Source organism: Vombatus ursinus, unplaced genomic scaffold, assembly GCF_900497805.2.
Source record: "Vombatus ursinus unplaced genomic scaffold, bare-nosed wombat genome assembly UNPS02014863.1, whole genome shotgun sequence".
Taxonomy (NCBI): domain Eukaryota; kingdom Metazoa; phylum Chordata; class Mammalia; order Diprotodontia; family Vombatidae; genus Vombatus; species Vombatus ursinus.
The window spans coordinates 32,817,353-32,834,276 of record NW_020954641.1 but is presented as its reverse complement, the minus strand read 5'-3'; the positions used below and the strand labels follow the sequence as shown (position 1 = coordinate 32,834,276).

The 16,924-nt window shown below is 40.9% G+C and overlaps 1 protein-coding gene across 1 annotated transcript in view; it reads right to left on the bottom strand.

Moving 5' to 3' along the window:
• CSF1R (colony stimulating factor 1 receptor) overlaps positions 1–16,924 on the bottom strand; it is a 47,777-nt gene that overhangs the window by 12,324 nt on the left and 18,529 nt on the right. Inside the window, exons 7-10 of the mRNA XM_027841730.1 lie at positions 15,108–15,223; positions 13,963–14,083; positions 13,528–13,715; positions 10,471–10,586 (exon numbers count right to left, since the gene is read on the bottom strand). Coding sequence (XP_027697531.1) covers positions 10,471–10,586; positions 13,528–13,715; positions 13,963–14,083; positions 15,108–15,223 — 541 coding nt within the window. The remainder of the gene's footprint in view (positions 1–10,470; positions 10,587–13,527; positions 13,716–13,962; positions 14,084–15,107; positions 15,224–16,924) is intronic.

The following is a 16,924-nucleotide window of genomic DNA, read 5'->3' as shown; positions in this document are numbered from 1 at the left end:
TTCAGGTGGCGCAATGCTAAGTGGGTCAACTAACACATTGGATGACAGAATCAAGATTCAAAAAGATATTCATAGGTCAGAACACTGGGTTGAATCCAATACAATTATATATGTGTGTGTGTGTGTGTATAAATATGTATATATATCATGTGTGTGGATAAACACACACACACACACACACACACACACATATATATATACAGGGTTACGCTTGGGTTAAAAAAAATCAACTTTACAAGTACAAAATGGGGGGGGACAAGATTAGACAACAGCATATCTGAAAAATATCTGGGGTGTATAGTGGGTTGCAAGCTCAACATGAGTCAATAGTATCATAGAGTATACAAAACAGTTAATTCAATCTTTAATTGCATTAAATGAGTCATAGTGTCCAGATCTAGGGAATTAACTAATATTGCTGTATGCCACCTTGATTAACCCATATTTGGAGCCCCACTGTGTCTGGTTCTAGGCACTACATTTTAGGAAGGACCTTAATAAGCTGGAAAGTATGAGGTGAGGATGGTTAAAGGCCTCAAGGAAATGCCATGTGAAAACCAGCTGAAGGAAATGGATATGTTTGGCCTAGCAAGGATAAGGCTTGGGTTTTATCACAAGGAAGAAGTTGGACTTGGTCTGTTAGGTTCCCCACAAGGGCACAGTTAGGAGCAATGGATCAAAATCAGAGGTGCAAATTTAGGTTCAATGTAAGGACAAGCTTCCTAACAATCAGAGATATCCAGAAGCAGAACTGGCTGCTTGGGGAGGTAGTGAACTGTCCATCACTAGATATCTTCAGGCAGAGGCAAGATGAAAACTTGGCAGGAATGAAAAATAAGGGAGTCTCAGTCACGAATAGGTTGAACTAGATTGTCTCTGAGATCTCTTGCAATTCTGACATTCTGTGTTTTAAACTCAATTCCTGATTTTAAATCCAGTGAGGGGGGGAAGAAAAAGGACCATCATACATCTTATTACTCAGTAACTTCAATGCAAGGGGAACATAAGAGTGAGCATAAGGGAGAACAGAAAAAATATGGTTCTAGATCAAGAAATGAGAGTGGCCATAAGTTTGGAGATTTCGAAGAAGCCTCATGCTTGTTTGTCAGAAAGGATTTCTTTTTTTTTCCTCTTTGGCCAGGCAATGAGGTTAAGTGACTTGCCCAGGGTCACACAGCTAATAAGTGTCAAGTGTCTGAGGCCAGATTTGAATTCAGGTCTTCCAGACCCCAGGGACAGTGCCACCTAGCTGCCCTTCTCAGAAAGGCTTTCTTGAAGAAGTGGGTGAGAAAGTGCAGGATATGATGAGTGCCAAAAAAAATTGTGCTTTTTTTGGTCAGAGAAGGTTGCAGACCTGTAATTTCATTGGCATAGGAAATTTCTCATGGTGAAATTCCCTTTACCAATTCAAGTCAGCACCTGATTTACAATTTACATTTTTAGAGAGTTGTCTGACATCATGCAGCCAGAATATGTTAGAAACAGATCATAAAATCAAGGCTTCCTCACTTTTTCCATAAACCATGTCACACTACTTGCTGGATTATATCTTGACATATGGGAAATTACTAATTATTTATGTGGGAAACATTTCTGAATCATATTTTTATGAGACCATTGAATTATTAAAGCAACAATCAAAATCAGCATGAAATTAGAAAAATGAAAATGAGAAGATGCAATTAAAAGAGGTGTAGCCTGACTCATTTAAACAAGTTACCCATATAAAAAAGGGAGAACTGATTAAAAGAACGTAGACATGGACTTTCACCATTTCCTACCAAAGTGAAACAGAAGCAAAACAACCACCATAATGAGGAGGCCGAAAAAGCCTAGAAACTACCTCAACTGACACACACTTGATCTCCTTGCCAAGTGGAGAGATACAGCAAACAAAGACAACGTTGGTTTGGAATATAGACTCATTTGCAAAATATTTGAGAACAAGACAGGAAGATTATGAGTAGTATTGCCCCATAAAGCAGAGACTAGCAATAGATAGCAAATGAAACTGTAATTAGGAAAACAAACAGAAGAAAAATGAAAAGGTTGTGTGAAGATAACTGTAACAAACACTTTTTAACCATCAATGATAGTGGAGTCATATAAATTAGACTCTAACATTAGAGTCCATGATGTGTGCATGAGATAGTAGAAATAGCACTAAAGAAAACAAAGAAAGGGAGAACGGCTAGACAAGACCACATACCCACAAGGAGTATCCTTGCTGGAGGTTGTAGAATTTAATATTGTTGAAGGACTGGTATTCAAAATACATTAAAAAAAAGAAGATAACAAATGAAAAAATGATGAGGAAGAGAAATCAGTCGATCCATGAATAAGTATTTGTTAAGCACCTATTGATCTCTTTGCTAGATGCTAGAAATACACAGACAAAAAAGAAATGGTTCCTTGTCCTCAAAGAGTTTACATTCTACCAGGGGAGTCCATATGCATATATATAGGTATAAGCAAAACACACATAAAGCAGATACAAGGCAACCTTGTAGGGAAATGCATGAGTTGCTTCTGTACCAGGAAAAGCCTTATGAAGAAGGTAGAATTTGAGTAGAGTCTTGAAGGAAACCAGAGATTCCAAAAGGAGGAAGAAGTGATGAGAAAGAGTATTCTAAGCTTGGGGATCAATCAACTTAAAGACACATTGATGGGAGAAGGAATGTGTTGTATGAGGAACGAAAAAGAATGGGAGTAATGTGTTAAGAAGGCTAGAAAGGTAGTATGGTGCCAAGTTGTGGAGAACTTTAAATTACATTTAATCCTGGTGGTAATAGGGAGCCCACCGGAGTTTATTGACATGTTCAGATTTGCACTTTAGGAAACCCACTTTGGTCACAGGATGGATTGGAATGGAAAGAGACTACAGGCAGGGAGATCAATCTGAAGGCCATTGTAATATAGTCCAAGAGAAAGGTGATGAGGGAACCACACTAATGTGGTGGCTGTGTAATTAGCATGTATGGGAGAGATGTTGCAAAAGTAGAAATATTAATATTTGGCCATGGATTTGATATGTGGGTTGAGTAAGAATGAGGAGTCAAGGATGACACCAAGGTTGTGAACCTGGGTGACTGGGAGGACTGAGGCACTCTTGATAATAATAGGGAAGTTCAAAAGAGGGGAGGGTTAATCTTTGACAACAAGACAGGAGCATTATGAATAGTATTGACCCATAAAGCAGAGGCCAGCAATAGACAGCAAATTAAATTGTAATTAGGAAAACAAACAGAAGAAAAATTGAAAGGATCTGTGAAGATCCGTGAAGAGAAAGATACTAAGTTCTATTTTGGACATTTTGAGTTTGAGATGCCTCTGGGAAAAACAGTTTGAAATGTCCACTAAGCAATTAGTGATGTGGAACTGAAGTTCAAAAGAGAGATCAGGGCTGGATATATAGATCTGGGCATTGTCTATAGAGAGGATAATTGAATCCATGGGAGTTAATGAGATCACAAAGAGAAAGAATATAGGGGAAAAAAAGAAGTCCCAGGATAGAGCCTTGGAGGACATGCATAGTTAAATGGCATGATATGTATAATGATGCAGCAAAGGAGACTGAGAAGAAGTGGTCAGACATTAACATGCAATCAGGGAAAAAATAACAATAAAAAAAGAAGTGGTCAGACAGAAGGAGAACAAAGAGGAAACAATCACAAAAACTAAGAGAGGAGAGGAGAGAGTATCCAGGAAGAAAGGATCTTCAACAGTGTCAAACACTGCAGAGAGTTCAAGATAGCAGGGTGGTATGTGCTTGTCTTGGAGTCAAGAAGACCTGGGTTCATATCTTGCCTCTGACCCTTACTATGTGACCTCTTAACTTCTCTGGATTTTAGTTTGTTCATCTGGAACATGAGAGGATTGAACTAGATGGCCCCTGAGCTCCGTTTAAGCTCTGAATCACGGGATCACAGATTTAGAGTTGAAAAGGATATCTGAGATCATCCAGTCCTAGAATTGAGAAACTGCAGCCTGAGAGCCAAATCCAGCTCACCTGCTTTTGTACAGCTTGCTAATTAAGAATGTTTTTTTAAGATGTAAAAACTTATAGCTCATAGCTATACACAAGCAGCTACAAACTGGATTTGACTCATTGCCAACCTCTGAAGTAGTTTAGCACCTTTATTGTACAGATGAAGAAACTGAGGCTCAGAGAGTTGAGGTCCCATAGGTTGGGAATAGTAGAGTCAGGATTTGAATTAAGGTCCTATAACTCCAAGCTCAGCATGCTTTTCCCTTTATCACACTGCCCCTGGTATCCTATGTCACTAACTACAGACCTATGTGCCCTTTTGCTCATTTCTACAAATTTCTACAATTGTTCTCACAATTTCATACAAATATTGAGAGCATCCTTGACAACAGTAGGAAGGCTTTCACAAATGACAAAGAGTAGGCTACTTCTTTGCATTCACACAACTGACCTTAAGATACAGACTCCAAGAGTTCACTTACTTATTGTCCGTTGACTAAAACAAAGCACTTGAATCAATAGAGCTTTGTTACAAGATATCACCCATGCATATGTAAAGGTCATAGAAGATACTTTTGAGAGATACAACAGATATTAAAGATTGTGCAAGGCACAAACCAGGGACACATAGACTTGTTAAGTGTCTTTGCCACTTTCATAAAGGATGCCCAGTGTAGATTAAAAATGGAAGAAGGATTGCTTATAGGTGGTGAAGTCATCCAGATGTTTCTGGTTATGGATGATACTATGTTTATTGTATCAAGCCCTAAAATCATATAATAAGATCCATATTCATTCAAAATAGCGTAACTATCTACATAGGAAAAATTAAGTGACCTAAGAATTGTTTAGCTCATAATATTAGTTTGAATAGATAGCCCATGGAGCTGGTCCATCAGTATGTATGTCTGGGACAAACATCACAGATATTCAAAGAACCAGAATGGAATAGAAGAAAAAGAATGAGTTGGACTGCATCTGAAAAATTACACAGTAATTTTCAGTGACCTCAAGCTTTTTCAGAATATAAAGATACATCTTTTTAACACCAGTATTATTCTGGTAATACTACATACAGTAGGTACAAGTCATAGAATTCCACACTGACTAAGAATTATAATTGCAGGTCATCCAAAAGGCAGTGATGTAATAAAACACAGTATGTTGCCCAGGACAAATTGCATACAACAGTGGTCTACAAGATATTAAAGAGATTTATGACTGGAAGAGGCTGTGGGCAGGTCACATAGCAGAAGTGTGAGATAACAGATAAACAGCCTGGGTGTTGAATTGATGCTCATGTAGTGTCAAGAGACCTAGAAAAAGGTATTGCTTGGATTCCCTGGGAGTGTTTACAGGTAGACATGAACAGGAGTGGCCCAGGATGAGGCTACTATTTTCAATCTGCCATATTGGAAAGAGTACTTAAATCAATAAAATCACAAATTTACTTGAAGTATTTAAGTATGGATTCTTATATTTAGTAATTCTTATATTTATATTTAGCCTTTTTTTTTTGGTTGGGCAATGGGGTTAAGTGATTTGCCCAAAGTCACACAGCTAGTAAGTGTTATGTGTCTGAAGCCGGATTTGAACTCAGGTCCTCCTGAATCCAGGGCTGGTGCTCTATCCACTGCACCACCTACCTGCCCCTATATTTAACCTTTTGACAAAGGCTTTCTTATACTTGGAATTAGGGTTATACTTATGTTTCTCTCAAGTTTCAATTTTTTGATGTAGAGGAAGTTGAGCTCTCTGACTGAAGGCTTTTCTAGTTTTCCCTTTCAGAGGATTCTCCTTAGTATGACTTATCTGAGGAATAATAAGACATGAATTATGGTGAAGATTTTTGCACAGTTACTTGATGACTTTTCCCACACAAACCCCTGTTTCACATCTATTTTCTTGAGAAAAGGAACCTGAAGGAGTGTTTATTGGAATTTCCCCACCATCCATTGTGGGTCCAGAGCTCTAAGGCAGGCTAGCAGCTCAGAAACCCAGAGCTGTTCATGGACTCACCCCTTGGCCTATACTAACAGTGTGGGGTCTCCTAGAGGGGCCAAGAAAATGGACTCAATCCCTAGAGTTCCCAACTAATCTAATGCAGATCACTGGAGTAAAGAGTAAACAAATAAAAAGATAAAGAGCTTATTATGATAACAGGTGCCCAAGATACAAACCTAAAAAAGGAGAATAACTTCAAAATTCCTCCAAAACTCCTGCAAGTCGAGCCTCAAAGAAAAACATAGTTTGCCTACCAGGTTAATTGGAATTCCTAGATGAAATGATGTGAGTTTTTAAATGACATTATAAATGAAACAAGTTCAGTAGAAGAAAAAACCAGAAAAGAAATGAAAGAGACTTGGAGGAAAGACTTGGAAGAATTAACTACTTGGCACAAGAGGGAAAAAAAACCCCTTACTCAAGTAACAGACTCCCCGAAAATTATAATGGTCCACATGGAAGTTAACGACTCCATGAGACAGCAAGAAATATTAAAACAAAGTCACAAGATTAAAGAACTAGAAGGGAAAGCAAGGTATCTTGTATAAAAAAAGTACTGCAAGTCACCAGAAAGAGAGTTCAAGTATTGAGGAACCACAGCAGGATCACATAGGATTTAGAAGCTACCATCATGAAGGAGTGGAAAGTATGCAATGCAATATTCCAAAAATCAAAGGATTAGACATGCAACCAAGAATAATTTGTCCAGAAAAATGGAATATAATCCTCCAAAGGGGAGGGGAATGGACCATTAATAAAACAGGTTTCCAAGCATTCTTGCTGAAAAGACCAGAGCTGAATAGAAACTTTGAAATACAAACCCAAGGGTAAAGAGAAACACAAAAAGGTGAATAAATATCTGGAGATGAGACATACCAGATTATGACCTTGTAAATTTTGAAAGATTGGAAGAACCATCAGAGAGGTTCAGCAACTAGGGTCTACAGCAAAGTTTCCCAGAAGCAACAACTGCTAAATTCAGTGAGGAACTAGTTCTGAGAAGTGGCCTGGTTGACCGGGCATAGCAGTGAACTGTCCTGGCAGCTGAGACGCTGTGTCCTGCAAGCAAGGGAGAAAATTATCTACTGTTTATGCCACATGAAGGAGTGAAATTTGTGAGAACCCCATAAAGGGAGAAAACGCTTCCAGGGGCTAGGAGGTACCCCTCTTAATACGTGTGATGTACCTCTGTGTTTCAATATCTTTGTATTTTCGTTTTGAGCCCACTTTACCCAAAGATCTTGTGGTTATACAGGAAGAAGAGTATGTCTTGTGTGTGTGTGTGTGTGTGTGTGTGTGTGTGTATGTGTGTGTGAGAGAGAGACAGAGACAGAGAGATAGAGACAGAGGCAGAAATAGTGACAGAGAGAGAGACTTTACAGAGAGACAGAGAGACTTTGAGTTCACTCTCCCCAGGGAGTAAGTGAGTATATGTGGAAGGGAAAGTGTTCCTCCCAGTTGAGGGCAGGGAGGATTTAAAATTCTGGATCTTGGCTATATCTTCTGAGTAAATATCCCTTTGTAAAAGCTACCCAAAAAAGAGCTGGATCCTTAGTGCAAAGAGAACTGGGGAGACTTTATGGAACCTGATGACATAGCAAAGCAGCCTTTCACATTATATTTTGTGACGTTGTTGTTCAGTCATGTCTGACTCTTCATGACCCCATTTGGGATTTTCTTGGCAAAGACACTAGAGTGGTTTGCCATTTCCTTCTCCAGCTCATTTTACAGATAAGGACACTGAGGCAAACAAGATTAAATGACTTGCCCAGGGTCACACAGCTAGTTTCTGAGTCCAGATTTGAACTCAAGATGAGTCTTCCTGACTAAGGCCTGGCACTCTATCCACTGAGCCACCCAGCTGGTCTTTCTGGAGTCAGGAGTTTCTGGATATCTTCTTGAGCATGTTTCTTAACCTCCCTGGGCTTCAGTCTTCTCAATTGTAGACCAAGGATGTTGGACTAGATAGGGACCGATATCTATAATTATATATATCTATAGATATATATATAATTCTATATATAGAGAGACCAATATCTATAATTCTATAATTCTATATCCCTTTGACTCAGAGATTCCACTGGGGAAGTATGCCCCAAGGAGGCTTTTGACACAAAGAGAAGACCCATATGTACAAAAAAGGGCTGTGGCAGTATTACTTGGGATAGTTAACAGGCACCCAGGAAGTAGGAAGTAGCTGAATAAACATGCTATATGGCATACTACTGGATCACAAAGAATGGTGACTGTGAAGAAGTCAGAGAAGCATGGGGAGACTCACATGGCATGATGAAGAGTAAAGAAAGCAGAACCAGGAGAACTATGTACACAATGACCACAAACAATGAAGATGAAACGGTCAATTACAATATTAAATGTTAGTACATACTTGCTCTCAATGTTAAAAAGAAAAAAAATCAAGAGGTAAGCTGATAAATGTTTAACAACCATCTTTCTATAAAAATATATATGCTGGACATATTTAATTGTTTAAGTTTAATCTGCATTATTTATATTTTCTCAAACACTAAAGTCTGGAGAGTAAAACAACAATAACAATAAATCAAGCCCTGATCTGTAGCATTTGTTGATTTCCTAGGTGTAAATGCTTACACTAAAATTTAACAATCAGCTCTCATGATCCAGTTTGATCTGGCTCCAGTACACTCTTTTTTTCTGTCAGTAATCAACAATCTAATTGTTTTCTCAAGGAATACACTTTTTTAGGTGGTTTGTGTGGGAGTCTGTTGTGTCAACTTTATTAAAAAAAGCTTTTTTAAAAGAATGCATTGATTGGAAATTGAGGGGATGCCCATCAATTGGGGAATGGCTGAACTAGTTGTGGTATATGAACGTAATGGAATACTACTGTGCTATAAGAAATGATTAGCAGGTGGATTTCAGAAAAACATGGAAAGACTTGTATGGACTGTTGCTGAGTGAAGTGAGCAGAACCAGGAGAACATTGTACACAATAACAGCAACATTGTGCGATGATCAACTATGAACAACTTAGCTTTTCTCAGCAACACAATGATCCAAGAAAACCCCAAAGGTCTCATTATGGAAAATACTATTCACATCCAGATAAAGAATTGATGGAGTCTAAATGTAAATCAAAGATATTATTTTCACTTAATTTTTTTTGTGGTTCTTTTCTTTTGGCCTGTTTATTCTTTCACAACATGACAAATATGGAAATATGTTTTACATGATTACACATACATAACCTATGTCAAATTGCTTACTATCTTAGAGAAAGGATGGTAAGGGAAGGAGGGAGAAAATTTGGAACTCAAAATTTTCTTTAAATGAATGTTAAAAATGTCTTCACATGTAATCAGAAAAAAATAAAATGCTATTAAAAAAAGAATACACTGATTGCTTGTTCTACAGGAAAATGATTTTATATGGCAATTACGTTGCAGACTTATAAGATGTTAGAACTAGAAGGGACTTTAGAGACCATTTAGTTCAACCTCCTTGTTTCACAGATGAGGAAACTGAGGCCCAGAAAGGCAAACTGACTGGGAAGACAGGAAGGGATAGTGATAAAAGTATTAGGTGGAGGTTTGAATCCTGACTCTAGCAGTTGTTGGCTATGTGAACATAATCACTTCTCTGAGTCTCAGTTCCCTTATCTGTAAAATGGGGTAATAGTAACGATAACCACCTACCTCACAGGATTGTTGTGAGAAAAGTGCTCTATGGTTTGTGAAGCCTTGTGGAAATGGGAGTTAGTATTAGTGCCCAAGGGCACAGAGTGAGTTAGTGTAGAACCTGTCAGGACGAGGTCTCAGGTGTCCAGCTCCCCCATTGGTGCCTCTCATATCACCGGGAGCCCTGACTAAAGAGTGATGTTAAATAAATCAATGAGGGAATGAAAGAGAATAAAATAATTGAATGTACTTTCTGGTACAGATCAGTTTGGGTGAGTATGGGCCAAGTTTCCAAAGGCCTGCCCTCCCCCTAGATAAGCCCATCAGGTAGAAACAAATAAAGTAGCCAGAAATCTGAAGTTTTTTCCTAACCAACAACCTCCTTTCTTTGCACTAAGGAGTAAGCAATTGACACAGGGCAGGTCACAAGATAAGAGGAGAAGTCCCTGAATCAAACCATTCATTCCCTTCCTCAGAAACCTTTAGGACTCTCCAAGCCCTATAGGATAACATGTAAACTTCTAAGGTTGGTTGGTATTCAAGGCCCTAAAGACTGACTGGAAAGAGTTGGCAGGGGCGGGCAGGGAGGGGAATGACTGAGTCTTAAGGAATTGTCTTATTTTCTTCTTAGGGAGATGAGGAATGAAGAAAGGAGGAAGACAGAGAGGGAATTTTGGTTGGTCCACTCGCCTATGTACTCAGGGCTGCCCCAGCTGGGGTGGGAGGCAGTAGGTAGAATTCCTCTATTAGCCAACACCCTTCCCCATTTTCCTACTGAAATCCACTCTGCCCTTCCTCCATCCCACATCCAGGACTAACCTGTTTGTACTTGTACAGGAGCAGGAGGAGTAGAAGGGAAAGTAGAGCCATGGTGGCAACGCAGGCTGTGACGACAGGGATAAAGAGACCGTCTTCACCAGGTCGGACGACAAGTTCTGGAGATGACAGGAAGAAAAAAAATGAAAACATTTACACTCAGGTCGTCCCCAGCACAACAGGTAGCCTTTATCCAAGGATGATGTGGGTGAAAGGGAGCCAGGGAGAAGGTTTTAATGAAGATCTAGTGGTGAAACCTAGTGTCAAAAACCTTTATGCCAAAGATCTTCCAACCATATCCTCCTGCTCAAAAACCTTCAAAGGATCCCTACTATGGAGATAACGTCCAAACTTCTTTGCCTAGCATTAGAAGCTCTTCATAATCTGTACCCAACCTTCCTTCCAACCTGAGCTCCCAGAGTAACACAGGCAGAGGTTGTGCTCTATGGATATTATTTTTGGACACCGAGGGAAGGAGAGATTGAAAGGGGAAGACTTGAGCTAGGGAGGTCAGTTAGGAAGCTATTGCAGTAGGCCAGGGGAAGGATGATGAAGGTCTGAACTAAGGTGGTGGTCACATGACTAAAGAGAAGCAAAAAGGATCTGGGAAATGCTATGAGGAAGAATCATTGATATTTGCTAATTGATTGGTCATTTGGGGCAAGGGAAAGTGAGAATCCTGGGATTACTCTGAACTTGCCTTCACTGTCACTGTGACTAGCTGATGTGAGAGGCAGCCCACGATTGTTGCCTGCCTGAGTTCTATTTCATTCAAACCAGATAAGCCACCCAACTTTAATCAATCAATATGTACCAGGTGCTATGCTAGACAGTGATAGATGTAACTATGATGCAAAAATGGATATGGCAGAGACCCTGCTCTTAGTCTGTTAGGGAAAAAGATATTAACACAAATTACTATGATCTAAGGGAGACTGTGGCAGGCACAAAATATTAGTCCAGGCAGAATGCTATGAGAAATGTAAAGACAGAAGGATCTGGCAAATTAAAAAAAAGTCCTGATAATTAAATAGTCTTTCAAAGCTTACAGAGTGCTTTACATACTAACACAATGAAATGGCACTGGGTTTAGCACCAGAGGAGCATGAAAAGGTTGAGCTTAATGGGCTCTGAATTCCCTCCCACTTTTAAAATTTATGGTCCATTGAACATTGTGAATTATGTACTACACACAGGTCATATCACCATTTTAAGAATGAGAACACTGAGGCTCAGACAGGTGTCATTTCTTACTGTCTTTGCTAGTCAATGTTAGAGACAGAATTCAAAGCCCTTCTGGTTGATGCCAAACTCAGAGGTTGATCCAATATGCCAAGCTGCCTTTCCCATTTTCATCACCCCTCTTCTTTCTCAGTGCAAATTCTAATGCCTCTTCCTCAACACTCCATTCTATCCCATCCCACGCCCCTACACAGGAGAAAGTCAGACTTCATTCACATCATTCACTATCATAGGAATCTCCACATGGGGACTGAGCCCAAGGGTTGTTTCTGTGACTCCCTGGAAATTTTTTCCCCGGGCATATGTTTAGTTCCTCCCTAGAGCTAATGAAGAATTTTTAATACCTCTTTCTGACTTGAGTAGGTTGATAGGAGGAAGGAACGGCTGCATGGACAGAGCAGGGCAGCATCAGTATAGAAGAGAGTTCTGGAGCACTTAAGAGTACAGGGCAATAATGTAGAGTTGCAAAACAATAGGGGATCCAAAGAGATTTCAGGACAAGGCTTGAATACGCCATTCCTCTTCCCTTCCCAGAGCCTCAAGGCTAAAAGAAGGATACCAGGCTGAGGCACTGATCCATAGAACCAGAGTTAGACAAACAGTGCCTGGAAGAGGCCAGGGCAGTCTAGGCTGAGCCCAAGAGCTTGGAACCCTGACGGAGCCAAGCCAAATTCTTGGGGATCACATAGCTGTTCAGAGAACAAGAAATAGTGCTTAGAGCCCTGAGAAGCAAAGAAGAAAATTCAAAAGTGGCCAATTTTCTCATTCCCCAAATCCATCACTAGGAGTACAGGCTACCATCTCCCTTGTAGCCAGACCTCTTCCTTCACTGTCCCTACAGCTGGATAGGCTTTGCCTCAGTCAAACTGAGACCTGTTAAAGACTTTAGTTTGAAAAGACCAATGTCTCCTATTGCATCCAGGGCCATTTCCAGTCATCCTGATCTATATCTTGCCACTGGACCCAGATGACTCCATAGGAGAAAGTGAGGCTAGTGACATTGCACAGCCCTCCCTCACTTAAATCCAATTCACTTGCATGTCATGGGATCACCTTCCTGATGTCATGGTCCTCTTCGAGAGAATGAAGGACAAACAACAGCAGCAGCTTACCATGGGCATTCTGCAATATGGGATGCCTCCCCAAGGGCTTGGTCTCAGTCAGAATTGACCTGCTCCCCTTTGATCCTTAGCTTGTGTCACTCGTATCATGGCACTTCCACATGCCACTCATCACTGCTAGACTATGAGCTCTTGAGGGTTCAGACTAGAACTCATTCATTTTTGTATCCACCATGATGCCAACTTTAGGGCCCTACACAAAGAATCAATATTGAATGAATTCATGTTCTTTACCCTTGAAATTCCTTTGCATGATTTTGTATTTATGTATCTATGAACAAGTTGCATCTTCAGTAGAATGTAAGTACCTAGAGGGCAGGAACTTTTTTCACTTTTATCTTTTTTATCTGTAGCATCTAGCACTGTGTCTTGATCCCAGAAGGGATTTAACAAATGTTTGCTGGATTATTAAATTAATTGTTCTTTGTTGCATGTGTAGGTCTTGTCTTTTCAGCTATCCTGAGCCTATAAGAACAGGGACCTTGTGCTTTCGCCTCTGAAAATATTGCCTTACTCCTAGAAGGTACCGGCTACTCTATTAGTTGTCAGATAAGTTGTCTATAAGAGTCAGATGACTCTTAGACCTTAAATGGAAGGATAGTGGGAAAAGCCACATCTGGGAAAGGTCAAGGGGTCCTTGGGGAGGATCATAGGGATGTTCACCATCCCCTCGAAGGAAAAGGAGCAGTATTCTCACCTCTCCGGATGGGCCAGAAGATAAATGAGTTGTCCCCAACCTTGTTGCTGGCCATACACATGTAGGTGGTGTTTTCCATCAGAGTTTGGATATGGAAGATGCTCTCAACCGTCACTTTGTGAAAGGGTTCCTGACTCAGGACTGAAGTATTGGCATCATGCCATAGCAATACTCTGTCCTGGTTGCAGCTGGGAAGGTGGAAGAAAGGGGATGTGAGTCAAAGGGAGGACACCTCAGTGAGAGGAATGAGGGCTTCTCTGAGCCTCTGGGATGAGAAGCAGTGTGTTCAAGGAACTCTAAGAGCTACACCAATGGAATACCACCATCTTAGGACCATCTAAACCTGGCCAGGAAAACAGGAGTTTAGGGAAATGAAAGCACTTTTGGTCTTGGACTTCCAGTGCCATGATCAGAGTCAGTAAGGGAATGACATACCTATCTTTATTGCCTGAGCAGCGGTACCATGTAATCTCAGGGGCTGGATACCCAAGAGCAATGCAGCGAAGGACATTAGAGACATTGAGGTATGCCTGCTGGACTTGTACTTCTGGAGGGTCTGAGTAGGGAAAATGTAGTAAGACAGAATAAAATACAGTGAGGGACTTTGTATGCCTAAGACTCTCCTGCCTTGTACCATTACCAGGAAATACATCTGCTCTGACTATGTGAGAAGGGAGACTGCCCAGACATGGGTTAAATCCTCACATTTATCCTGTCCATTCCTTACTCAGCCCTCCAGTCCCTCACTAAACTCTCTCTCCTTCACTCATCCCCTTCACTGAATTCCATTTCCCTCACTGAGCTCCCATCCTCTTAATGCTCCTCCATTTTCTTAATAATCTTAATAATATTAATCTTAATAATCTTCATCCTCTTCCCTTAGCCCCTATACCCTGAACCAAATTCTTAGACTCTTCACTAAGTGATAATCCCCTCACTGAATTCCCCCATCCTCTCACTGAGCCTCCATCCTCTTCTTTGAACCCCCATTTCTCAAAAATATCTTATCCCTTCACTGAGCCCCATCTCTTCACTGAGACCCTATCACCCACTCTCTACCCCATTCCTTCACAGAGTCCTCAAATCTTTGCAGTGATGCTCTGGACTACTCCTTTCAGCACCTCTGCCCTTCATCAGTTACTTGAGCTAAGTGGGTATTACGTAATGCGAGGAACTTATAAAATCCTTCCTGTCTGGGTAGGGTAAATGGGGGAGGGCACTAAAGGTGAGGACAAGTAGTTAAAATGGCCGGACCATCACCCGGGAAGGGGCTTGAGGCCTTTCCCTTTTGGTCCTTTGTGAGAAGAAACCAATCCTTGGGCCTGCACCTCTTTTATTTTCTCATCACCTCAGTCAGGTAGGGTCTGGTTTTCAGTCCTTCGGGGGCAGGTACACATGCAGAAGTATCTCCGTATCTAGTCAGTCCCTCCTGCTGTCCTGAGCCCATTTGAAACTTCCCATCCCCAGGCAGTTAAGGGAGGCTTCACAGTATGGGAATGGGGGTCTCCTGATTCCCAGCTCTAGTTCCAACCCCACTCTGACCCCTGCAAGCTTTCACTTCATTTCCTGGAGGCACTCACGGTATAGGATGACCTCAAAGCTGAGAGAAGCATTAGCGTTCGAGTTCTCAGCATGGAAGGTGTAGTACCCAGCTTCTGAATCTTTCAGCCGAGACAGAGTGAGGGTTGTGTTGAACCTAATGGAGGAAATGAACACAGTATAGTTCTGGGAGCCCTCAAGACCGCAGCCCTGGAACACGCTCTCTTCCCAGTAATACCGAAGGCTTTTCCCAATCCTGAGGAGCTCAGCTAGGCACACGGCCGCGTGCCCACTAATCTGCAGGGTGACTATCTCTCAGCCACTAGGGTAAAGTATTTACTAATTCTGAAGTGCCCCCCTAAGAAACACTGAGTTTGTCACAGCACAGAATGCCAGCTGGCGATAATGGCTACCATTCTTTGAGGCTTCAAAAAAACCCACTATCACAGGATTGATTATTCTTTGCTATTTAACCTAAGCCATCATGAAAGCAGGAAGCCCTGCTATAGGGGAGCCATGACTTGGGTTAGCTATGAGGCCCCCCAAAAAAGGCAATTTTGCTGAGAAAGATCACAAATTGTGACTTGGGATATCAAGTCTTGGTAAAGAGTTTCTGTTTGCTGAACTCCTTGTTCTTTTATCTTACCTTCTCATCTCTGCTTCCTGGCTTCCCTGACTTCCTTCCAATCCCAAGGAAAATTCCAGTTTTGTTTTTTTGTTTTTTTTTCTTTTTTTAGGCAATTGGGATAAGTGACTTGCCCAGGGTCACACAGCTAGTAAGTGTCAAGTGTTTGGTCTGAGGCTGGATTTGAACTCGGGTACTCCTGACTTCAGGGCCAGTGCTCTATCCACTGTGCCACCTAGCAGCCCCGAAAATTCCAGTTTTTATAGGAAGCCTTTCCCAATATCTTTTCATTTCAGTGCCTTCCCTCTGTTAATTACTTCCTATTTATCTTGGATATAGCTTGTTCAACCATCTTTGCTTGTTGTCTCTCCCATTAAATTGTGAGCTCCTCCAGGGCCAGGACTGTCTTTTGCCTTTCTTCATATTCCTACCACTCAGCACAGTGCCTTGCATATAATAGGTACTTAATAAAGGCTTATTGACTGAATAATATTAAAATTTAAGGATCTTTTAATAGATGTTATCATACAGAATACTCATAATCTCCAAACTACATGGAATAAAAAGCTTTCAAAATATAGAGACCCTTTGTTGTTGAGTCATTTTTCTGTCACGTCCAACTCTTTATGACCCTATTTGAGGTTTTCTTGGCAGAGATACTGGAGTGGTTTGCCATTTGCTTCTTCAGCTCATTTTACAGATGAGGAACTGAAGCAAATAGGGTTAAGTGACTTGCCCAGAGTCACACAGCTAGTAATGTTTGAGGCCAGATTTGAACTCAGGAAGAGAGTCTTCCTGACTTCAGGTCTGGCCAGCATTCTATCCACTGCACCTCCTAGCTACCCCATGGGAAGAAATTATAAACCTCTGGGAAAAGAATGAGATACATGTCATCCTTAGAAGTGTCAGACTTTAAGCCTTGGTCTTCTGACTCCAATTTCACTATTCTCTCTATTATACTACAACTCTTCATAGAAATAATTAATGGAGGCCTGGGTGTCCTTTTGGTGCTAAATTTTAAAGGACTTCAAAATGCTTTAAGACATTAGCAAACATTACTACTGGATGATTTCGCTGCGTGGAGGAAGATAGAAAAGCTGACAATCAAGGAACCAAATAGTTCTAGTTGGGTAATGGGAGAAGGGAACAAAGAAGAGATTTTTTAAAAGGCAGAAGTTAGTGGAGTAGGGGCAGGGGGAGAGGATTGTGTGTAGATATAGACTTCTCAGCAGA